Source organism: Glycine soja, chromosome 11 (assembly GCF_004193775.1).
Source record: "Glycine soja cultivar W05 chromosome 11, ASM419377v2, whole genome shotgun sequence".
In the NCBI taxonomy this organism is placed as follows: Eukaryota; Viridiplantae; Streptophyta; class Magnoliopsida; order Fabales; family Fabaceae; genus Glycine; species Glycine soja.
In genome coordinates this window covers 24747401-24773744 of record NC_041012.1, presented here as the reverse complement: position 1 = coordinate 24773744, position 26344 = coordinate 24747401, and the positions used below count along the sequence as shown (strand labels likewise).

The following is a 26344-nucleotide window of genomic DNA, read 5'->3' as shown; positions in this document are numbered from 1 at the left end:
TCATATACTAGTGGCCGATCTAGCAAGCATAATTTGCATAAAAGTAATGAGATTGAAAAGGAATAGGAATAGGATTGCCCATTTAATGAGAGAGAGAGAGAGAGAGAGAGAGAGAGAGAGAGAGGACTAGGGAAGGGTAATGAATATCATGCAAATTCTTTTTCAATTTTATAAAATTTAAAATTTTTTTTGGAGAAAATTATAAAGTTTTTAATATAATATATTACTGAATATGTGAATCATTTGATAAAATTATCTTAGTTTAATAAGTATTTTCAAATTCAAATTCTTAATATGCTTGCAGTTGCAGTGTCTAGACAGAGTTTTACGATTCCTAGTAATTATATACATGAGTGACTCGAGTAAGTGTTATTCTAGATTCCTACTAAGTATCGTCCTAAATAATTCCTAGCAATCATCTGTCAAAATTCAAATTATATTATGAGACAGGAGAAGTATTTAACTTATGTGTCGTGTCAAAATTCAAGACTTAAATAATACATTACAACTAAACATTGGATTAGCAGCAGACCATTAGACAGTCATGTTGTTGCAAGTAGACGTTTTAAAAAAAATAACAACATAATAAAAGCATTGATCTAATATAAAAAAATAATTATAATCGATGACTATCCTCATTACTTTATATGCTTCAAAACAAAAAATATATTCCAAATATGTGTTTAATCTCTCACTTTATCTCACATTTTTCAAATTTAAATGCAAGTGACAACCAAGTCATTGCTAGCAGGCAATTACCAAGTTGTTCCTTCAATCCATTTTATTTTCACCATCAGCTCATTCCCTCTCGTTGTGAGGTACTTTTTCTTTATGTTTTTCTCTCTCTTTCTTTTCTTTCACCTGTTGATAGATGACTACTACTGGTACATTCGCACGGATAAGTTGAAAAGTAAAAATTTCAATGTGCGAACTACAATTATAATATTATACAATATTATTATTTATTTAAGTTGAAAGTAACTAAATGAGGTAAAAAATAATATAAGCTAAAAAGCGAATCATTGGTATGTATAAATTAAATTGGATGATGATGCAAAAGGAAAATAGATATTATATACCAAAATTATATTGATTAAGACACAAATAATCACAAAAAATTCATACCTGACTATCAAACAAAATCATTTTGAATCTTCCAATTGTATTTCCATTAACGTGCTCAATTGTTTTTCATAGCTTACTGACTTGAGCCTTCACAGCCCAACAAGTAATAGAAGGAGTAGTAGCCTTCACTGGGATTAACGTATCCTGAAACTGCCATCACTTTAGCACAAAGGTGTTTCGAAGGCAGTTGTGTTGTGTTCTTCTGCAATTAGCTTGGTGAAATCAGATTACTCACAATCACACCAATGCACCTCTATTGTATCCTTCTGCAATGCAATTTCTTACTTCACAATATTTGTAATCCCAAGAGTTTTAGCCTATCATTACATAAGCACGAAAGTTAGTAGCCTCTACCAGTAGTGATTGTTGCAATCTACGTATCTCAAAGCTAAAAGATCTTCGTCTACAACTGTCTAGTGCACAAGTCAATAGCTTTAACTACAAATGTGCTTTAATCCATCACGTCTATCATTGTTAATATGATTGTGTAGTTGAAGTATGGAAAAACACTTTATCCGGATTTTTGGCTAGTTGTTGTCAATTATGACTGTCAATCAAGTGATCCCATTTTAACTTATCAATTACAAATTGATATATATTAAGTCTGGTTACATTATATTAATGTTTCTAAAATCACCAAACACTTACCAATTTATTCGTCATCCTGTTGTTAACTATATGGACCAAATAACAAAAAAAGCTTCAAGTTTAATTTATATTTTCAACGTATTAAACACTAGTAAATAATTATATAACAAAATTAACTCAAATTACAAAATCACAAAATATAACATACAATATTGACCACTACATTAAATTAATATTACAACCCATAAATGTTTTGTCCATGTTTTACGCATTTCACCACAACACGTGTGATAATGTGCTCAAAATAACCATATAACTAATTACATTAGTTCATATTAACAAAAAAAAAATAAGGAAGGTTTGCAATTTTAACAGTGGATCATGGTGATCATTCAGTCTTGATATGCTTTTTGTCTAGCCTAGCTGAGGATAATTGTATGGATGATAAATCTTCGAATGGTATTCCATCTAGTTGACTTTGAAACAGTGGCAAAATGCGCTTAGCCGGTGTGATGGATTCCAGCAGTGTTGGATCAGACTCAGTAGTGGCTGATAAATATTACTACAACATATGATATATATTCAATCAATAACTGACCATTAAAATAGTACAAAATAAAATAAGTGGCAGATCAACATTGACAAAATTATTCTATAAATCCTAAAGATGCTTGACACTTTAAAAAACAACCCAATGAATGAAAACAACAAATAACTTATACTATCACCAACATCATTAATATTGTGCATCATCGATACACAAGGCGAAGCTTCATCCTTAATAATAAAAAAACCAAGGTAGTTATTAGTAACTAACATAATGAATATTAAACACGTCAACAACTAAAAATACCTTACATAATACTGTAAGGTTGGAAGCTTTGAAAGAACAAATTTGATTAAATCATCATCATCAAATAACTAAGACACAGAATGACGTGTATTGCCAGGGACAACCTTAAATCTGAATGCTAATCTTTTGCCCAGAACATGATCAAGTTCTTTTGGTATATCTCTGCATCAAATACTCCATCCTATGTAATTAGATTTATGGAGCCATTAATTTTTAACATACCATTACAATACTATCCATCCAAAATGAATACACAGACTCAGTATCAATATTCTTTACCTCATTAATCATTTTCTGCTTAATCTCATCTGCAGTCTCCTTTATCAGAGCATAACATTCTCGATCCCATAGTGTAAAAATTGCATACTCATTAGGTTGACCAACTCTGACATCCACGCAAAACCTATGACACAAATTGGTGAATCAATAGCTAGACACATAAATAACAAAATTCATTCACTGCAAGTTGTTATTTGAACATGCATGTCACAACATGCAACTTACTTTGCAACTGTACTTGCACTCTTATTACCACATTCAACACAAAAAAGCGACGAACCTTCGCCATCATCTTTTTTGTTACATTTGGGGCACCCATCATAGATCCACCCATTGGCTACCAACAACTTGCTTAAAGTAGCCACAGTGACGCACATACACTCCTACAACAAAAATGATTCTTTATAAAAATGAATTACAATATTTCAAACCCAATGAACGTATCAAATATTATCTCAAACCTTTTTCAATTGGCTAAGTTCATCAAAGCATTTCACTTGAGCATTATGCAGAAATCGATCTGCAAGAGAATATTACACTGAAGATCCCGAACTTTGAATTTATATTTGGGTACACAGAACCGTTGTTAGTTATGTCGGATCAATTCTTAAATAAGTAAACATATGTACTGATAAATAAATTTAAAATGTTCATAACTAAATCACAACATAGAATGAAGTATCATGAATGAACTGGCGAACCGATCCTTGAATTCCAGAATTTCTTTCATTTCAGTATTCACAAAAATTTGAGAACCATACATTGAATTCTGGATTGCTATTGGATAAGTGCCTATAGAAAATGAAAAAAGTTTATATTAGTTCAAAATGAAATGTATATTTAGAAAAATGCACTTACAATGAAACAACAACCTCTTGCTTCTTTGATTTTAGCCAGATTGAGCAACAACACCACAGGACCAGAAATATGTCTATCAAAACAATCCTTAAACTCCAGAGCCAGTGACTCCCACAAAGTACAACTCATGATACTTCCACTGTGTCACATTAAAAATTAATTATTCATGCAGCTAACATTTAAAACTAACTCAAGTTTCTATATTTGTAAATAATAATGAATATCATCCATCTTTCATTGTAAATACAACTTTCTTTGGCTTGCCATGCAGATTTCACTATCCAATCTCAACAACCTCACCAATAACATCTTTAAAAAAAACCCATCATTGGAGAGAACAACGACACTAACATGTAAAGTTGTTCAATAAGCACATATTCAAAAATTGCACCTAATAAAAAGCTAGTGTTGGTTGAGTCACTTACAATGTCATCAAACATTGTGAAGTTGTACATTGTTTTAGGTATTTCTAGTATTTTGTGAGGTGTGACTTTAGTTGTCTTTACAAAATTTATTTTAAAGCCATGCCGTGTTGCTTTATAATGACCACTATTCTTTTCTACTTCAAAGTTCTTAATAACATAAGTATGACCAACATCAAAAATTACATTGTCGAGTTGAACATCAACATTCCTCATTTGTGCTAGAATTTTATCACCCTGGACAATCAACATGAGAAATGATAGTTTAAAAAAAAAATTGCTATAAACAACTATCAACAACTAATCCATACAACATATCCAGTAAAAATCTGTTAACCTAACCTTCTTGTCAACTAAAATTAGCTCAACAATAGATTTAGGCGATCTTGGTATAGTCCACATGTTTATCACTCGAACAATAATCTTGCAAGTTTCCTTTTGGTCATCTATTTCAGCTATGGATTTCAACCTACAAAACAATGCTACACAAATACACAAATTAAAATTATTCCAAACAAAACCACTACACGTGCCAGCTATTATTAATACAATCACCACAACTTAAAGGAATTGCTTGAAATCCATACCAGTTGTCATTAAACTTTCAACACCAATTGCAAAAATTCCAAATATCCAAAACATGATTGTCAGAAAACACATTAAACATCCATTAGTCTAAATGAGTCCATATACAAAGCGATACGCACTTACAAAGCAGGGTGAGGTTGTTAATCTGACACTTGTAGAAGCTTCCTGCAACATAAAATAAAAATGCAGAATAAACCAAATGTTAATGCATATAGAATCACTGTAATATAGTAAACACACAGAAACTAAAAAATAAAACTCTTTATAGTACATAGAACAACATTATTCTATCTTCAAAACAGAACATGACCCTTACCAATTGATGTTAGCTTGTTGAATAACCACAGTTCAACAACCTTTGTACAACAGATAATCAAACTGCAAAATTCCATTTAGGTTGTCGAGCATCCAACTGGAATCGAGAAATGAGATTGAAAGAAAACTAATGGGAAGCTACGCACAAATGTTGAAACAAAAATAGAACAACTGGTATCTGTTTGGAATTTTTGCTATGAAGTGCATAATGAAGATAGCTGACTCAAGTCACCTCGTAGCTTTGGAAGCTAGTGAGAAGAAAGCTATGAGATTTGAAATTGGAATTTGAAATAAACCATAAAATGAAGGAACGAAGCAGATGAGGAAGCTCAGCGTGAGTAGATGCAGTTGAGGCTTGTCGATGTGACCTCCTAAGTTTGCAACCTAGCGTTGTTGTAGCCTGACCTATTAATTTCAAAATGAAATTTGAACAAAAAATGTGAAACAATGAAACGAACATGAAGAGGAACAAAGTCAAGACAGGAAGCAAGCGGGAGAAATAAAATAATGCCAAAAAATAAAAGAGATGACACGTGAAAGAGTTTATTGTTCTTTTATTACTAAAGATAGATTAGTCGGTGGTTGTAAGTGACTTGAAGCATTAACATAGAAATGCAATGAATGCTTGGACTTGTGGTGGCTTCCGGCAAGGTGGTGACTCCCTCTCCCCCACTCTCTCTTTTCTACAGGATTTTATAAAGAACTAGACCAAATGACCCATAGCAAAAAAAAAAAAGCAAAACAGAGACCTAATTTATAATGCAAATAAAAGAAAAATAAAAAAAATTGAGAATGGAGCAGAACACAACACGTGGAGTTCTTGGTTTGGAGGTTGTACAGATTTAGTATATATCTGTTGACTATTGATAATTTTTCATGAACTATCATTGCAAGAAAATTTAGTCAATTAATTAAAAACATCCTATCCTGGCTTTTAAAATTGTTATTATAGAAGTCAACCAATATATGATTCTTATGTTTGGATAAAAATTTAAAAAATAATTGTGCACTGCCAGAAATTAAAATTAAATTCTTATATGTTTAATTGCTATTCTTTTCAGGACATGAATAAAAGTGTATTTTTCAATTTTATTTTAAAATATACATTTTTCTTTCTTGAAGAATGACGAGTACATGTTTCAGGTGACTATTTTAATGTAAACGAATATTTTAAATATTATTTTTCTTCTTGTGATTCTCATCGTCATATTTTTTATGTACACAAAAACGATATTATAAGAAGGTTTCTTCTATACTATTAGGCATGACGCCAGTGGCATATAGGCTTGAGCAATGTCGACCCCAAAAATTCTTGTCGTGGTTACTAACAAATTTTTAACATGTATGTATCAATTCTATGAGTTTGGAAAATTAAATAAAAAATAGATGAAATTTTAAAATAAATAATAAAAAATATTTAAATTTCATTAATTAGCTTCTAAAATATTAAATCAAGTCGATGATAAGATGTATAAATCTGATATTAAAAGCTGTAGGAAAAAAATTGAAAAAACTTCCTAATTTTTTATCATTGTTTTATATAATGTAATAATAAAGTTTGAAGTTATAGAAATAATCAAAGTTTCTTATCATTAAACTGACTTTAGTAGGTCACAATTATTCACTATTGTTAAAAGATTCATTTTTATTAAAAAATTAAATATAACTTATATTAAAAGATTCAGCCCAATATAACTATTTAGTCTATTATAAGGCGTTATGAATGAAATTTAGTTTAGTTGATTGAGTATAGTTCGTGAGTGTTTTAAATTATTTGATACTATATTTAATTTTTACGCATAAAACATGATTTATTACTTTAAGAGTATTTGATTTTTTTATGTTTTAATTTGGAAAATGACTCTGTTACTTTTAACTTTTTAAAGATTGAAATTTTAAATTAATTTTTCACACCTTCATCATTTTTATTTATTTTCTCTTCTATTATATTTATATTTTATTAAAAATAATTATGTATTTTATAATTTATTTCTTATATTAATTTTACTTAAATTTAAATATGTATACAATATATGAAATATTTTTCTGTATAAAAAAGGTAAATGATGCAAAAAAAAAAATCTCCCTTTATTACAAAATAAGTGTCACAATTGAAAAAGAAAAATTATTTCAAAATAAGTATGGCATTTAACTTTTTAATGTAATATTAGTTATTTTTTTCTATTAATATTTTTAACAAGTGTCATTTTAATTTTTTAATATAATTTTAATATTATGGTTAATTTTGTTAAATTATTACTATCTTTTATTTATTTATTAATTTTTCTTAATTAATATAAAATAATTTAAAATTAGACTTAATTTGAGACGGAGGAAGTATTTTAGATATTACTAATTAAATTTTACTCAGAATAGGATATCTTTAGATGTATTTAATTTATGCAATTAAAATTCGATTAAAACCCATTTGAAGGTGGTTAAAGACATGTGTACCTGATACAAAGAAATGCATGATTATTGAAATTTTCTAAACCATTCCCTTTAAGATTGCTTTTTATGTAAAGACTGTAAAGGGTTGGAATACTCCTCTAGATTGCATGATTACTTGATACAAAGATACCTCTTTGCTTATTATTTTTTAATATTAAAATTATACTTAGATTAAAAAACAAAATATGCCAAAATGTATATAAATTATAAGAAGAAATATAATTCTTTTTCAAACTATTTTATGGTGAATAAAAGGAGGTGGATCTTCTCCATTATTTAAAAAATAGAAATTTACATTTCTACTTTTCTCCGCACAACATTGGTTGTTACGCGTACATGGTACGTCATGTCCCCTGTATTTATCGTGTTGTTCTTCTTCTCTTTGTAGTTATCATCAAAATTCTCACTTTGTCCTGTGTAAACACTAGATGCATATCATTGGACTAATAATTTATTTATTAAAAAAATGAATGAAAATGACTTTTAAACTTTGATAATTTTATCATCTCCAATTATAATTTAATAAATGAATAATATGTGCACAAATTATATTGTTATTTAATTACAAAACTATCATATATGAACAATTTATTAATTTTTATAATAATTATTTTATAAGTTATACTGGAAAAATTTATGATTGATTAATGATACACTTTTACAGAAATCAAACTTTTGAATTAACTTTCATATAAAATTTCTTATACTACTAAAACTGTATATCTATTAATATATTTCATCCCTAGATTTGGATAAGAAGGTTATCTAGTGGTATTAGAAGAGGTTTGAACAAATTATACTCTTTTGTATATTTATATACTTTTTTAAAATGAATGAAAATGACTTATAAACTTTGATAATTTTATACTTTACAACTATAATTTAATAAATGAATAATATGTGTACAATTTATATTACTATTTAATCAAAAAATTATCATATATGATAATTTTATTAATTTTTATAATAATTATTTTATAAATTATATTTATTAAAAAGATGAATAAAAATAACTTATAAACTTTGACATTTAACCCTCTCCAACTATAATTTAATAAATGAATAATATGTGTACAAATTATATTGTTATTTAATCATAAAATTATCATATATGATAAAATTATTCATTTTTATAATAATTATTTTATAAGTTATATTGAAAAAAAATTATGATTGATTAATGATACAAAAACTTGTACAGAAGTCAAACTTTTGAATTAACTTTCATATAAAATATCTTATACTACTAAAATTAATATATCTATTATTATATTTCGTCTCTAGGTTTAGATAAGAAGATTATCTCATGGTATTAGACTGTTTCATCAGACTATACTCTTTTATATATTTATATAATCTTTTAAAATGAATAAAAATGACTTATAAACTTTGAAAATTTTACCCTCTCCAACTATAATATAATAAATGAATAATATGTGCACAAATTATATTGTTATTTACTCACAAAATTATTGCATATGATAAATTTATTATTTTTTATAATAATTATTTTATAAGTTATATTAGAAAAAATTTATGATCGATTAATGATTCAAAAACTTTTACATAAATCAAACTTTTGAATTAACTTTCATATAAAATTTCTTATACTACTAAAATTGTTATATCTATTATTATATTTTGTCTGCGGTTTAGATAAGGAGTTCATCCCATGGTATTAGAAAATATTGGCAAATTATACTCTTTTACATATTTAAATGGGTGTTTTTGCTAGCATACTCTTTTATATATTTATATACTCTTTTATATATATATATATATATATATATATATATATTAAATTATAAAACATATTTTTAATGATGAGAAATCACTTCAAATAAATTATGATATCATTAACATAAAGAATAAGTGAAACTAAAAATAACTTTTAAAACATTTAAAGGACTAATAAAAAAATATTTTTTGAAGGATTACAAAAAATTATCAAATTTCAAAAAATATATTTAAGCTTTAGAAAAACTAATCCCTAATACTAAAATGTATATCAAAAGAAAATATCTATACTAAAACAAACAAACAAACTACTCCATTAAGGGTGTGTTTTTTTACTGAAAAAACGTGTAGAGTCACAGTCATTGTCTATGAATATTATTATGGTGAAAATAGTAAAAAGACAAAAAAAAAATAATAACACCTACCAGTCAACCAAGTGAGAGCAGAAGTGTAATTTTGTTATACTATTCCTTAATATAATTTTATATAGATATAGATAAATATTATTATACTTCTTTTTGCACTCAGAAAAAAAAACATATTTCTCTTATATCTTATCTAATTATTTAACATATTACTTTTCATAAAAAAATTAACATATTGAAATAGTATATTGGAATATAAAAAAAGAATAGGAAAGAAAAAAAATTATTATATTATTAATTCAATCGCAGTGCTCCTTCGAATAATAATAAGAATAAATAAATAAATAAAAAGATAGAGAAAATAAAAATATAAGTTTTTCCAGCCACTAACCCCGCTTCCCATTTTTAACCGTGTTAAAATAAAACTGAAAAAATCAGAAAAATGATAGAGGGTGAAAAAAACACTGAAATGGCCCACTTGCTGTCTCTTCCTGCCTCTGGTGGGCTTCAATCACACTTTGATGATCGAATGTCACAAACAAATGCAAAAAGTTTTAGAAATAGTGAATTGACAAAATTAACCTCAAATTGGACACGTGTAAGTCAATCAAGTGAGAGCAGAAGTGTAATTTTACTGAACTATTTTTTTATAAAGTTTTATATAGAATATAGATTTGTTTCTATTTCTTTATGTAGTTTTATATAGAATATAGATTTGTTTTTTTTTTTATAAAAGAAATGGCATTTAGAGTTCCCATTATATTACACTTTTTTTTAAAATAAAGCGGTAGACATAATGACACTGTCAATACTATTGGTGGGAGGGTGTCAGTAGAAATTCACCTAAAAAAATATTATTTAAGTCAAAATTACAAGTAATTTTAGTTAATTGGATATACATAATTAGTCCTCAATGTCATGATGATCTTCCTAAAAACATTATTCACCAAATTAAATAGAAAAAGTGACATAAAAAAATCGAACTTACATCTATAAAAAAATAATAAGGATCCATACTAAATCTTCAACTACTAGTGTTAGCTTGCATAGCATATTTACATTATATTACATTTAGGTGAGGTATTAAAAATTAATATAAGTCATGCAAATCTAATTTAATGGACATAAGAGTAGATGTGTGATAGTATCATTTTAGATTTGTGCTGAGGAACTTAGCATATAATCTTTGCTTTTACACTCCGTTTCTTTTTGCTTTATTATGGATAGATGCGTTGACAGTTGCAATTGTTGCTGGGATTGGTTGATGCTAATGCTGAGAAACAGAATCATGATTATTACATGAAAGGTGTCGGATAGCTACGATGAAATAATAATAATAATAATAATAATAATAATAATAATGAATGTAATGCGTGAAGCAGGAAGTGACAAGATGCTGCCCCGTGACCACATGGTCCAATTCCAATCACACTGTTAGCTAGGGCTACGGGGACCCAAATCCATTATGCATTATTCAACGTCATTAGAAAGGTGGGGTTTGTTTCGATAATGATTTCCCCATGCTACAAACAAAGCACTAGTGCTCTTACACCTGAATCCATATATAAAAATCCTTCTTACTCCCCACTCATCTAACATTTGTGATAGATAGATATACACCAGATAGTAAAATATGTTTTGGCAGCGGTTGTGGGTGTTAATTAAGTGATTTATAATTTGAATATTGTTTAATTTTTAAATATGAAATAAATTATATTGGGAAGTGAGTATTTATTTGATGTATGCTTAAAGTTATTGATAAAGATTTATCAGTATTTTTAATAAAGATAATTTCGTACTAATATTATCATTAAAAAAATAGTAAAATATTCAACCAAAAAATATTTATTTTTAATGTGAGAATGAACAAAAAGAATATTAATTATTAATTTGATCACTAAAAATTCAAATTAAGAAATTGTATAAATTTTAAAATATTTTTTATCATGTTATGGGGTGAAGTATTATTAATTTTATTTTTAAATTAAAATTTCTTATAAAATGAATTAAGTTCAAATAATTTAATTTACAATAAACTATAAATAGATTTTACTATTAAATTATATATCTATGAATATTTAAATTATTTGAAATTTAATTTACATGTTCATCAGAATAATATAACAAATTAATTACTGTATTAATAAAATTTACCACATAAAAATTATTAAAAGTGTGAATTTGTTACACACCACATTAATAGATCACGTGTTTGTGTGTATTTTTAGAGAGAGAGAGGGGACCAGGGGTAAACAGATCTTAGGGGGCAAGCATGGATTTTGGTTCCCTTTAAATTTTTACTAATAAGTTATATAGACATTTTAATCTTTTATATAAAACAAAGGAGTAATTGGCATGAATGTCAATTATTTATGTAAAATTATACGTTTAATGATATTTTAGAAGAAAATAAACTTTGTTATTTCAATCATAAAGTCGTGTAGATATTTAATTATATTTCTTTTATAAGCAGATATTAATTATATTCTAAATAACACATCGTGCTTTAGTTTTTTTTTTTTTTTTACATCTATCGTGCTTTAGTTTAATAAATTAAATTATTAATTTACCTTTAAATTATATAATTGTTTGTAAACATGATATGTTTTATAAGAGTTGTTAATCTATTTATTAAGTTGAAAAATATTTTTATAAAATGTTATTAAATGTTTAAATTTTAAGAAAATTGAACAAGTAGCCAATTGATCCTATTTCCATAGAAATTAAAGAAATATGCATCTTAATTACATTTGTTGAAATTTGATTATATTTTACCCTTTTCATAATTTATTTTAAAGAAAACAGGCAATATTACTATCTTGAGTAATTTTATATTATTCTAATGATGATTTATAATTAATTGGGGGTACAAAAGTTTTTATACTAACAAGATCATTGAACTATTTTTTTAATTCATTCTCTTTCTATTTTTACACACGGACACACGTACATATATACACATATTTAATTTACTAAAATTATGAGCAAGTTATAGAAACCTCCAATGAGATATGTATTATTTATATATGTATTTCTTTCTGTTTTTTACACTACACAAACCCCCCTAGCTTTTATAATCCATTACACTTGTACCCCTTTCATCATTAATGGTGTTAACTTTCTTTATTTTTTAGAGAGTAAATAGGTATTTTAGTTCCCGACTTTATAATCATTTTGCATATTAATCCCTAACTTATTGAAATGTTAAAAATAATCACTATCTTTATATCCGTTATGCAAATAAGTCCCTACTGTTAAAATTTAATTTCCTCTGTTAGTCAAATATCTATGTGGCAAACCTTAGTCCATGTAAGCAAACCCATGTGGCAAGTTTGAGTCCATGTCAGCAATCCCATGTGGTGGCAAGGACTGAATTGAAAAATTAGGAAAAGTTAGGTTGCATTCAAAAATGAAGTAAACGCATTTTCCCCCCAAACGCATTTTCATTGTCTTATTGTGATTTGTAGGGTTTTTTAACTGTTCTCACTTTGCTCTTTCCTCGACTGCATTCCCTTTGTCGGTGATTGTGAGTCTTCGCGCTTGACAGTCAGGTTCGTGGTTGTTTTGTGTTCGTTTTTGTTTGCATTGTTTTCGTGGATTCATTTGGGGTTTTATATGTTGAAGGGTTTTCATTTGAATTGTCTTCGCGCTTCGCAGTGAGGTTTATGGTCCTTTATTATTTTGATTTATGATGCTCTGTTTTTATAGATGACATTGCATTTTGTTGTGTGATGTGCCTATGTTTGAGTTAGTTTTTTTATTTCCTAATATATGACAATGTTTGTGGTTTCTGATTGTGTAGAATGAATGACAATATAACTTTAATATTGCACCATGGAGGAAGATTCACTCCACGTGCCAGTGATGGAAAGGTTGAATATATAGGCGGAGAATTTGACGTTTGGGAAGATATATCTGCAGATTGCATGAACACATTTATATTATATGATCTGGTGAAAGCTTGTAAGAAAGTATAGCAATATAGGAGATTGTTTTTGGTTGATTGATAAGGACTTAGATTTTAATCATGGGTTAAGGAGTTGTACAACAGATGGAAATATATTATACTTAGTGAGGGATGCTTTGGAAAATGAGAATGAGATAAATGTTTATTTTCATCATGAAGTAGATCCAATTTTAGAAGAAGTTCCACAGATGTTATACTTGGAATGTCATCCAATTCCAGAAGCTGTTGAGAATGAGGATGATTTACATGATGTACCTATTGTTGGTCTTGAGGAAGGTAAGTTTTAATTCATCCGTACTTGGTCCAACATGGTTACCATAATTTTGGAATTTAATTTTTATAATTAATAAATATAATTTATTTGTACTTGATCACCATTGATGCAGATGTTGGTGGTGGAAAGAAAGGTATTAATGTGGACACTGGTGCTGGTGAGCAAAGAGATGTTGGTGGTGAAGAGAGAGATGTTGGTGCTGGTGAGCAGAGAGATGTTGGTGGTGGTGAGGAGGAAAAGGTTGGTAATCCTAATAATGAAGATGACAATGATGAGTGGTTTACAGATTTCTCTTATATGAGGAAGGAAGTTGAAGTTGAAGTTGAAACAGATGGTTATCATTTAGAGGAGCTCAAAAACCAATTAGTAGTGATGATGAAGATGGGGATGTTGACAAAGTTTATTCTCAATATAATGAAAGTATTCGAGTTGGTGAACAGATGTTGGAATTAGGGATGGAGTTTGGTACTCTGGCTGAATTTAAATCTGCCTTGAGGGAGTATAGCATATTCATGGACAGAGAGTTCAAGTGGAAGAAGAATGATAAACAGAGGGCTAGAGCAAAATGCAAGAAGGCATGCTGTGATTGGGAGATCTACTGTGCAAAGAATGAACTCGGAAACTCTTTTCAGATCAAGTCATTTAAGCATGAGCATAATTGCTGCAAAGAAATGAACAACAAACAAGCAAATAGAGAGTGGGTGGTCAGCAAACTTGAGGCCAAACTCAGAATCCAGCCAACCCTTAAATGTGCTGAAGCTTTGGATTATTTCAAGCAAGAGTTTGGAGTTCACATTGAAGTTACAAAGATGTGGAGAGCCATGGAAGAAGCAAAGCAACTAGTGGAAGGGAGTGAGAGGAAACAATATGCCAAAGTATTTGATTATGCACACGAGTTGTTGAGGAGCAATCCTGGATCAACAATTAAGATCAACACAGTGCCAAGTCTAGAAGGTCCACCACAATTTCAGAGGCTATATATTTGTCTTGCTGGCTGTAAGAAGGGGTTTGTTGCTAGATGTAGACCATTCATAGGTCTAGATGGATGTTTCATAAAGAGTGAATTTGGAGGAAACTTGCTCTTTGTTGTTGGGGTTGATGACAATAACCACATCTTTGTTATTGCTTATGTTGTGGTGGACATGGAGAACAAAGACTAGAAAAAGAGATTCATTTTGCTAATCAATGGACTCCAATTTGGTGTGGTGATAATATGGGCGTGAGATATGATGTCCACATGTGGGGGAAAAAGGTTGAGGTCAGTTTAGTTGAATGGACATGCACTTGTAGAGTTTGGCAGCTAACAGGTTGATTCGTAACCTACATGTGTGCTGATTTTACAACTTTGATGTAGGGATGCCAAACCGACATGTCATTGCAACAATAAGTCACAAAGGAGGCAAGCCCGAGGACATGAGTCATGAGTGGCTGTCAATAGAGGCTTATAATAAGACATACCACCATTTTATTGAACCAGTCCAAGGACCACATTATTGGGCCCAGACACAGCATGCACAACCTGTTCCACCACATAAAAAGGTCAAAAGAGGAAGGCCTATGAAAAATAGAATGAGATCTGTAGATGAACACAATGTCATAAGACATAGGCTAAAGAGGAAATTGTCTGACTTTACATGTGGAAGGTGTGGCCAAACCAATCATAACATCAGAAGCTACAAAAACATTGGAGTTCCTATTAGGCCAAAGAAATATGTTGCACCACCAACTTCAAATGAGGATGATGACCTACTAGCTCAAGATGAGCAAGCTTTGAATGAGGCTAAAGAAGCTGTTATCTCAGCCTAATTTGTCACAAGATAGTGACATGGAGTTCATGGTAAATATTTGTCACAACAAAGTATTTTTATCTCAACCTAATTTGTTGCAGCACTCCATTTTTATACATTACAAGTGTTATTCATGTTTGGCATTTGCATGTAGGTCCCTACAACTATTGTTCCACCAGTAGCAAGGAATAAGCTAAACATAACAAGACCCAAACAAAGGAAGGTTGCTGATAAAGATGATGTAGTATAAAAAATGATGAAAACTGAAGACCCATTTTTTGTTTTATTTTGTTATTAGGATGTGTAGTTGTATATGACTAATTTTTATTTTGTTATTAGGATTCAATAGTTGGATATTTTGAAAGCTTAAATGATGTAAACATTATGGTACTTATATATGAAAGCTTGTAACTACCATGCTTTGATATGTGAAATGAAATTATGGCTGAGCCATGTTGGTTCTCTGGTTTAGGAAGTGTCAAATGATATTTGTTAGCAGTTCTTTGGACTAGGACCACTGTTAAACCTTACATCAGCTTCTAGACTTTGAAAAATAATCACATGATTTAATGTCAAGTTTCTTCTCTTTCTTTTATAATTTACACATTGTTTTGGATTTGGAGTTGGAGTAGGACCACCTGGTTTAGTACTACTTCAATAACTTCAACAAGCTATACAACAACAAATTATATTTAATAAACTGCAAATTTCAGCAACAAATTATATTTAATTGAAATGGGAAACTGATAGTAGCAACAAATTTCTTCCTACTACAAATTCTTCGGCAAAGCAACAATTACAATATCAAAAGATGCTATTACAAATTTTACCTAAAATACAATCCCCCTAAACCTAACATTATAATTAAAAATAAAAAACCTAACAACACAATTTTTGTTAAATTTTTCATTTTCTTCTGCAAAGCTTCAATTTGTATGTTCAAATCAGCCACTAGCATTGATTCTCTTGAGACAAAAGAGGGATTAGAAACTTGGTTTTCTTCTTCAACTCATTGAAAAAATTGACAGATATCTGGGTCTGTTTTGGGCAATGCACAAGTATAGAATAACCTTCCGGGGTTCCTCCTTGTTCTTGTAGTTCGAATAGCTGCACGTTTTCCATGGTGGCATTGCCGAATGGTTCTACCAGAAAATGCACAAGAACTGCCACTTGCAGACATGGAGAAATCAAGTGAACAAGAAGAAGCAAAAGGTAGAACCTTTACAGACGAGAGAAGAAGAAGCAAGTGAGCTAAGATAAGATTTATAAATGCAGACTTCAGTGCCACGTTGGATAGTCTACGTGGCACTGAATTGCCAACAATGCACCTCACTAACGGCGTTACTTGGAAATTTAATGACAAGGACTATTTTGCAACACTTATGCAAAAATATGGACTATTTTTAACATTTCAATAAGCTAGGGACTAATATGCAAAATGGATACAAAGCCAGGGTCCAAAATGCCTATTTACTCATTTTTTAGATCACATGGTAGGTACGTGACTTTTATTAAAATTTTATACCCAAAATTATCTTATCTCCTTCCTTCGTTTGAAACTCATCTTTGGCACACCATTGCTGAATCTTTAGGAGTCTGTATTATTGTTGAGTATGGTGAAGCTGGTGTTAGCTTGTTTTCGTGGGTTAATATTCATGGTGTTGATTTTGTTTTGTTTTTTATGATGTTCAACTGTTATGTTGTATTTCTTTTACATTCTGGCGAGTGAGAGAAAATAGGGGTATCCAGTGTAATTTTTGTCAAATAGAGGGAGGGCACGTGTATTATTTGTAAAAGATAGGGGTGTATGTGTAACATTTTTGCAACCTCAGGGGTAAATGTGTAACATTTTTAAAACATCAGGGGATACATGTGGCCCCTGCAAAATGCGAACAAAAATACAGAGGGTACCTACAAGGCACAATGACGACGAGGGAGAGGGGCTTAGCTATCACCTCTGTGGAGGACAATGTGTCTTGCACCATGACTGCGTAGAAAAAACGTGCCTAGCACCACCCGGAGGAGAAACACAAAGGAGACACGTGAAGGAGAAGCACAAAAGAAACATGCGGAGGAGAAATGTAGAGGAGTCACACGGCGTGACGGGGACAAATGCAACTCCCTTTGGTTACGCGGAGAAGAAGAAAAAAAACCTAGCACAATTTTATTTCTCTCTATTTGGGTCACTTAAAAGTCAGGGATAATTCCAAGTTTTCTTAAAAAATAAATTAAAAATTAATGTAAATATCTTTTAATTTTCAAACGAAAACTTAACACTAAGGAGTGTTAATGTAATGATTTTAAAAAGAGAAGAGGCATGTGTAAATAGAGCAAACCTTAAGGGAGGTTTCGGTTATTTGCTCTAAAATTATAGTGAATTTGATTTTTTTTAAAATAAAAGATAGACAAATGTATAAAGATCTTATCAAAGATAATTATTTTAAATTTTAATCTATATATGAAGATAACCTTTATCAACGTTAGCCTTTTTTCTACTTTTTTTTCACTTAACATTGATGATAAATGTGATTGATGTTTTCAAAGTTAAAGACACATGTTTATTTCTAAAAAAAAAATTACAAGATGTTTATATGACAGGATGATAAGATGAATCCGATAATTTAAAATAAAAAAATTAAATTAGTTTAGTTAATTGGTTATTTTTACTATAACTTTTAATTTTTTGATTTTAAATTTATATTCTGATTATTTGATCAAAATTTTTAAATTAGTACATTTTGAACTTTAGAGTTAAAATTTTTCTTTTTTTATATTTATTTTGATCTTATTAAGATCTTTTTCTAATGTTATCAAAGTGTGTTCTTCTTGTCAAGGGGTTAGGTTTATCTCAATTGAGAAAAATATGTGAGTTGTTATAAATTTTGTAACACGATTTTTTATTCTTACAGATAAAAAGTTAAGTGTTTTTTTAATTTGATCATATTAATTATGTATTTTTTAATATATTTTGAGTGTAAGAAATTCATGATATATATGTAAAGTGATATCTATAGAAAAGTTAAATATTTTAAGATATATATATATATATATATATATATATATATATATATATATATATATATAAAATTAACTATTAAAGAAAAATATTTTTTACCTTGCATTCATATAAAATCAAATATTTATATAAAACAGATAGTGAGTGAAAATAAAAACTTTAAAAAGCATAATAATTTACTTTTTATATGACTCGAACCAAACTAAGCTCATTCTAACTGATTTGCTTTAGTTCAGACCCGTCTAAAAATTTCTGTACAAAAACCAAATCAAATTAACCTAATTAAATATGGTGGATTTAAATTTGAGTTCACCCTATATCCAAACCAATCTGACAAATGAACGAAAAGATAAATCTTTAAAGATCTTAAGGATAAGACCACAAAACTCTCATTTTTTCCCCACTTTTCTAAAACTCATGAAAACAGATAAGTTTTATTTTTTATGAGGAATTCCATCCTCATTTTATAAGAATTCCACTCTATAATTATTATTATCTACAACTTTTGTTTATAGCACGGTTTATTTATATCACTTCTTTTCGCCTACATTGACAAGGAGCAGATTGAGTGAAAAGATCGTGAATTGGCTACAAGGCCCACATTAACAGCAATATACCAATCTGGGTCTATAAAATAAATCATTAAAGCAAAAGAAAAAAAAGGGTAAATATCTATTTTTGTTCCTCAATGTGTAATTCGCAACAGATGTGTCTTGAAAGATGAAAATACAAAATTTAGTCCTGAAAGTGTAAAAAGTGCAACAATATGTCCTGTCGTTAACTTCCTTCCGTTACAGTTAATAAAATGGCCTATGTGGCGGGGGGACAAATTTGTCACTGCAATGATTGTCAGCATATGGGCGTATTTGTTATAATATTTTTTTGACTTTTCGTCTTCCTACTCCGCTAACAAATGTATGCCTGAAAGATGAAAATACAAAATTTAGTCCCTAAAAATATAAAGTGCGACAAATATATCTAGACGTTAATAATAGATTATGACTAATTATTATTATTATTATTATTAGTATTATTATTATTATTATTATTATTATATGTTTATAATTTACTGCTCCTATTCATTTAGTACTTATGCAATATATTCTTTAACTTTTCCTTTTAATATATATATTTTTATTATTTTGATTTCCTTGTCAAATCTTAATCTTTACTGTTAAAAAAAACTTTATCTTATACCTCATATTTGGATTGAAAATAATATGTCGAGAATTTTGTGTAGAAAAAACACAACCGGCCACGGGACCAAATTTATTTATTTTAAAAAGAGAATTTGATCAACTATTTTTTTTATAAAAAAAAAAAACAAATCTCACAAAATTTAAACTAGATAAAGCTAAATCAACTATTTTTTTTATAAAAAAACATATCTCACAAAATTTAAACTAGATAAAACTAAAGTGAAATTATAAGTCTTTTATTTTCTTAAATGGTAACTCAATGTTTTTATATCATAATTACCATTTAAAAAAATGAAAGCCTTTTATTTCTTAAAATTTTTTGTTTCTTCAATTAATTATTAATCTTTATTACGTACTATGTCATAATATGTCAAATGGAATGCAAGATCGCTACAATCCCTAAATCAACGAGAAATACAATTCTACGTCCCAAAGGCAAAGAATAAATCTCTGTATTAGTTTTTTTTGTTTTGTTTTAAAGTTAACCTATGTATTAGTTTGAGCATTATTGTATTTTTTTATTTAAATTTATTTGGATTCTTTATTTGTTAGTAACTATTTTCATTTTATCCATATTATGCATAACAAGTATCGTCTCGAATGGAAACACATAAGTTTTATCCAAGAGATTATTTCATATTTGAGGTATATATATATATATATATATATATATATATATATATATATATATATATATATATATATATATTATTGATTAAGAAAAAAGATTTATAATTTCACTTTAGCTTTATCTAGTTTAAATTTTGTGAGATTTTTTTTTATAAAAAATAGTTGATTAAATTCTCTTTTTAAAATAAATTTGGTCCTGTGGCTGGTTGTGTTTTTTCTACTCAAAATTCTCGACATGTTATTTTCAATCTAAATATGAGATATAAAATAAAGTTTTTTTTAACAGCAAAGATTAAAGTTTGACAAGAAAATCAAAATAATAAAAATATATATATTAAAAGGAAATTTAAAAAATATATTGTATAAGTTTTAAACGAATAGGTGTAGTAAATTATAAACACATAATAACAATAATAACAATAATAATAATAATAATAATAACAACAACAACAACATCAACAACAACAACAACAACAATAATAATAATAATAATAATTAATCACAATCTATTATTAACGTCTGAATATATTTGTCACACTTTTTATACTTTCAGAGACTAAATTTTGTATTTTCATCTTTCAGGGATACATTTGTTAGCGAATTGGGAAGACAAAAAGTCAAAAAAAATATTATGAAAAATATGCCCTTATGATGGCAATCCACGTTGACAATCATTTCAGTGACAAATTTGTCCCTCCGTGTCACATAGGCTATTTTATTAACGGTAACAGAAGGAAGTTAACGGCAGGACATATTTGTCGCACTTTTTACACTTGGACTAAATTTTGTATTTTCATCTTTCAGGGATGCATTTGCCAGTGAATTACACATTGAGGAACAAAAGTGGCTATTTAGTAAAAAAAAATTCATTGATGCTATTCGTAGTTATTAATTGAATTAATCTTTATGGTTGATCAAATAAAGATTGTGAGACTAAAACAATAATGACCAAGAGATTTGAAAGAAAGAAAGAAAAAACACACAAAACAAGTGAAGTACAAAGAAAATTGTTCAAGCATTATCTACCCAAATGAACCAATCGATGCATATACAAATAATGATCTCATTCTGTTTGCTTTTATCTCTTCCGGAATCAGAGTAGCATAATCTTTTATTTATGACTAGACACAACATGAAACGTGGTTTTTCTTTCATACTCCCCAAGTTGACCTAGTTAATCGTCCCCACATACAGAGGATGATTCAGTTTAGCTTTAATAGCCAACTCTTTGTAGCTTGGGAAGTCATTGCATGGCCAAAAAAAAAAAAAAAACTGTAAGAGGTTCCTTATCTCTTATACAAGGTTTTCTATTTAAGGTTAGCAATCATCTAAATCACCATTGCAAAAATAGCATTCTAGGACGGTCAAAATGAGCGTACTACAATGGTTGCCAACCGTCTTTGTAAGCCGCATCGTGGAAAGTGTTTCCATGATGGTTCCGTAATAACCGACTTAGAAACAATGTGAATTCAAATACAATTTTTATCTAAAAGGCGACGTAGAATCGTAACATTCTGCATTCTAAGACGGTTTTGATGTAAGACCTGTTGTAGAATGCTATGATTCAAAGACGGTTTTTACAGTGAAACTCATCTTAGAATGCTTTCTAAGACGGGTTTCACCGTAAAAATCGTCTTTGAATCCAGGCATTCTATGACGGGTTTCACTATAAAAATCATCTTTAAATTGTAGCATTCTACGACAGGTCTTACCTTAAAAACCATCTTAGATGCTGCATTCCCTAACTCGAAGCTCAATTAATTATGTAGCATTCAATTTATAACAATTGAATAACAAAATTGGAGTAATTAATTTGCCTGAAACAACAAACCACTAATGAAAAACAATTAAACCAATTTTCTATCAAAACACAGACATACATATACAATGAGTAATGCAACATAGAGTAAAAGTAACATATATAATAATTGCATCCATTCCATTGACATTTTTTTTAACATAATGAAGCATTCAACTAATGAACCATGTCGAGATGAAGCACATCTCTCTATATAGGTTGGGCAGGGGTTTTCCTCTAAGGGTTTATACTTTATATACAATTGGTAGGGAATTTATTGTAATTCTACACATTTTTGCTTTGAATAACATTACTCTATATAGGTTTCCATTATACTATAAATTTCTACTAGCTTTTTTATAGGCACACAATACACTTCCACTCAAGGCCTAAGGTTGCATATGTCAAAAGGCACAAAACCCTAAAACTGAGTAGGAGCCTGGCCTCTTAATATTATATAATTAAGAAAGTGTTATTGTTCAAGTAAGTGGAAAATTAAGATTGGTTATGTTTTGGCAGTGGCAGTTTTGACATAGAAAAGATAGAGATATAATAGTAGTAACAAATAGTAAGTATCTTGTATAAGTACAATAAAAACTATAAAGAGGTTCTTTAGTGAAAGAAAGGGAGAATTAGAATACTTGATGGTTGAGTTTAGCAAGAACTTTGTCGCCAACTTTGAAATCTTTGACTTGTCCGATCTCAACTATTTCTCCTGCCACATTAGTGCCTGATGCAAAAAATAATGAATGAATGTTAAATATTATAAAAGAGAATGGTAAATAGTTATATACGATAAGAATGAACATATATTGCATACAAGGTATATAGGGAAAGGTTCTGGGGAGAAATAAGGGACGAAGAAGACCCTTTTAGATCTTCTAATCAATAGGGTTTATGCTAATTGCTTCTAGTATGAGTAAAACCTCATTTGCCTTTGGACTAGGAATGTCAACTTTAACGTGTTACTTAAATAAATAAATAAATTAGGTAATTTGAATTGAAGAACAACAACAAATAGAGACAGAGAGTTCAAAGAAACCTTGAGGCTAGCGGGACCTCCACCGTAGGTATCGTAGCTAATCGCCTGCATCTATGGAACCATCTCATCATAAATTTCAGTTACACAGCAGGCCAAGTACTAGTGATAAAGAAAAAGATGGAAAACTTCATTAGAAAACCATATTTCTCAGGTTACATAGAAACTTGAACTTAGCTGGAATATTTGTTGGTACTGTATTTCCTTCTACGACATATTGCTTTTATTATCTATCTATAAACAAATATAAAACAATAACCTCATATCTGGTGGCAACTCGTGTTCTCTGCATTCCAAAGAGAAACTTCATTGCAACAAGCAGCCACATAAACAAGGGGCCTAGCATTTTCCAAATCACGCTACGTTTCATAGCCCCACACCTTCTCTTCCACTCGCCACCTATCCTTCACTAACAATAGGACCTAGCCTACAACCTTCTTCAAAGGGATATGAAATTTTGATGTTTTTGGCCCATTGCACGAGTATATTCACAAATTTCGTTGCTATACTTTCCTAAAACAGTAAACCATCTCTCACTTTATCAATGTTCAAAACTCATCCTATGCAATTGCTACAAAGTTTATAGACAAAATGCTATCGCTATCTGAGTGTATCAGAACCTTCCTATTTAGGTAGCACAGTAAGAAAACTAAGTTACAAATACTTGTTTATGAAGAGGGAAATGTGTTATGGATGAATCAAAATCAATATGTGCCTACTTACATGTACAATAAGGTGGCATGTTGTATTGCATATCAGACCATTTGTAAAGAAGCAACCAAAGACGGTCCATTCAGTAGCTGTTTAAATCAAGGAAAATAACAAAATAAATGTTAAATGGTATACGACTGTCTATTTGGCTTTTGGTTTCACTAATAGGTTCTAGGTACCCAAATTTTACTCATCAACAACCACCCAATCAGTTTCATAGGAAATATGATTCCACAATGCAAGAAAACATAGGTTGTCCATAACAAAATAAAAGGCACTTACTCTTATCAAGGTCAACATCCTCAAAAATAATGATTGGTGGCTTAGTAGGTCTCACTAGGACAATTCCACAAACAATTGGTTTGCAAATTCCAAACCTCCTAAAGTTCTACCTTTTTGGCAACAATTTAACTGGCCCAGTACCAAAAAGCCTTTGTGACTTGCCAAACCACCAAGAACTGCCACTGCATGAAAATAGGATATTTGGGTCAATCCTTTCTAGCATTAGAAGCTTAAAAAAGCTGAAAAGGTTATTGTTCACTCATACCAAACTTCAGGTACAAAACCCTACTCATTTGGGAATTTCACCAATTTGGTAGAATTGATGTTGATGACGATGCTCTTATGGGTCATATACCCAACAACATCGGTCAAATGCAAGCTTTGGAGAAGCTTGATCTTTCAAGCAATATGCTTTGTGGAAGCATACCTTCTTATGTAACCAATTTAACTGGAATTTTAGTTTTGTTCATGGACACCAACTATCTTCAGGGAACCATCCCATTTCCCTCAAGATCTGGTGGAATGCCTTATCTGAGCTTCATAAGGCTCCACAATAACCACCTGAGTGGAAATATACTTCCACTTTTGGCTACCTAGTTTGTCTTCAAAGAGTTTCGCTATCAAACAATAAACTTGAAGGAGCATTGGCTTCTAGTTTGGGAAATTTGCATTCTTTGACACAACTTTACCTTAGTGACAACTCCTTCTCTAGCCAAATCCCAGAATCAATAGGTCAACTCTCTCAGCTCATAATGTTGAACATTTCCAATAATTTGATTGAATGGTCATTGCCTCAAGAGATGTCTACCCTTCAAAACCTTCAAACACTTCATCTCTCTTTTAACTATTTGAACCTGTCTTCCATTCCACCATGGCTAACAAGTCTATCATCACTTTCCCGTGTTTACCTTGCAGGCAGTGGCATCAAGGACCAAATTGCAGACTTTTTGCAAACAACACAAAGTTCAATACAGGAACTGGACTTATCCGAGAACCTTCTCAATGGATTAATACCATCTTGGATAGGTTCCCTTAGTCAGCTCTACTTGTTAAACCTATCAAGGAATTCACTTGATTCAAACATACCTGAATCCCTCATAAACTTGGCTATTCTTGGTGTTCTTGATCTTCACTCAAATAAGATAACAGGCTCTATAACTGGAGTATTTGACATTGATCAACAAGGTACCTCAGGTGGGGGCTTATTAACACACATTAATCTATCTGATAACATCTTCAGAAGTGGAGTTGAGGCATTTGGTGTGGGAGAACAATTAAACATTCAGTACTTGAATTTATCTCATAATTTTCTGAATGCTACATTGCCAAGTTCCCTTGGAAAACTGAAGTCCAATCACAACTTGGATTTGATCTTCAACGAATTACCTTCAATGAGCATGCAACTCATCCTCCTTTGATAACATTAGGATTGATAGCATGTTTCAGCTGATATACATGGCTGATGGGGGTAAATATATGAATAGTAGGATGAAGATGTAGGCCATAACTTCCACTCTGATATTCACCTAAAGAGGTCCATAGATATGTCAATTGAATTTCTGATTCACATAGTTGTCCAAATTTCTGATTGAGAGGAAAACATAAGAACTTTGACAGAAAAATATATATTAAACTATATGCAACAATTGGTAGCGATCTAATCTGTATTACCAAAAAATAACAGTATTTGAGTTGTATATTAGCAAAACAAATATATATAGCAGGTCCAATGTTGTTGAAAATAACAGTATTTGACTTCAACTTATATTGACCTAACATTTGGCATTATATATTGTCCTGCTATGTATAAACAATTCTTTGGTTAGCCTACATCAAAAAATGGAAACCTCATTGGTAATTGGTAGCAATTCAAATTTTAAGTTATATGCAACAATTCACTAACTCACGTAGCTATTGTTCCTGAGTAAACATTTGTTGGCTTCTTTCCTTAAGTAGATTGACAACAATAGCCCCTATATGCAAAAAAGTTAAATTATAAATTACTAGATAACATTTCTCATTGGTAACTAATGTTATATTGTAAAGTGGAAAATATAATA

General features: G+C 29.7%; 2 protein-coding genes and 1 pseudogene across 2 annotated transcripts; 2 read left to right on the top strand and 1 right to left on the bottom strand.

The window, feature by feature from the left end:
* Positions 1-2684: 2684 nt before the first annotated feature.
* On the bottom strand, positions 2685-5105 carry LOC114373101. The gene is made up of 10 exons (XM_028330643.1): positions 5030-5105; positions 4837-4878; positions 4468-4607; positions 4232-4362; positions 3718-3842; positions 3539-3637; positions 3307-3365; positions 3071-3228; positions 2846-2969; positions 2685-2747 (listed from the first exon to the last, which is right to left on the bottom strand). The coding sequence occupies exons 1-10, from the start codon at positions 5103-5105 to the stop codon at positions 2685-2687; spliced, it is 1017 nt and encodes a 338-aa protein (XP_028186444.1).
* A 9172-nt stretch (positions 5106-14277) lies between these two features.
* On the top strand, positions 14278-14982 carry LOC114373100. The gene has a single exon (XM_028330642.1). The coding sequence runs from the start codon at positions 14278-14280 to the stop codon at positions 14980-14982; it is 705 nt and encodes a 234-aa protein (XP_028186443.1).
* A 665-nt stretch (positions 14983-15647) lies between these two features.
* On the top strand, positions 15648-25702 carry LOC114373099 (annotated as a pseudogene).
* Positions 25703-26344: the final 642 nt, after the last annotated feature.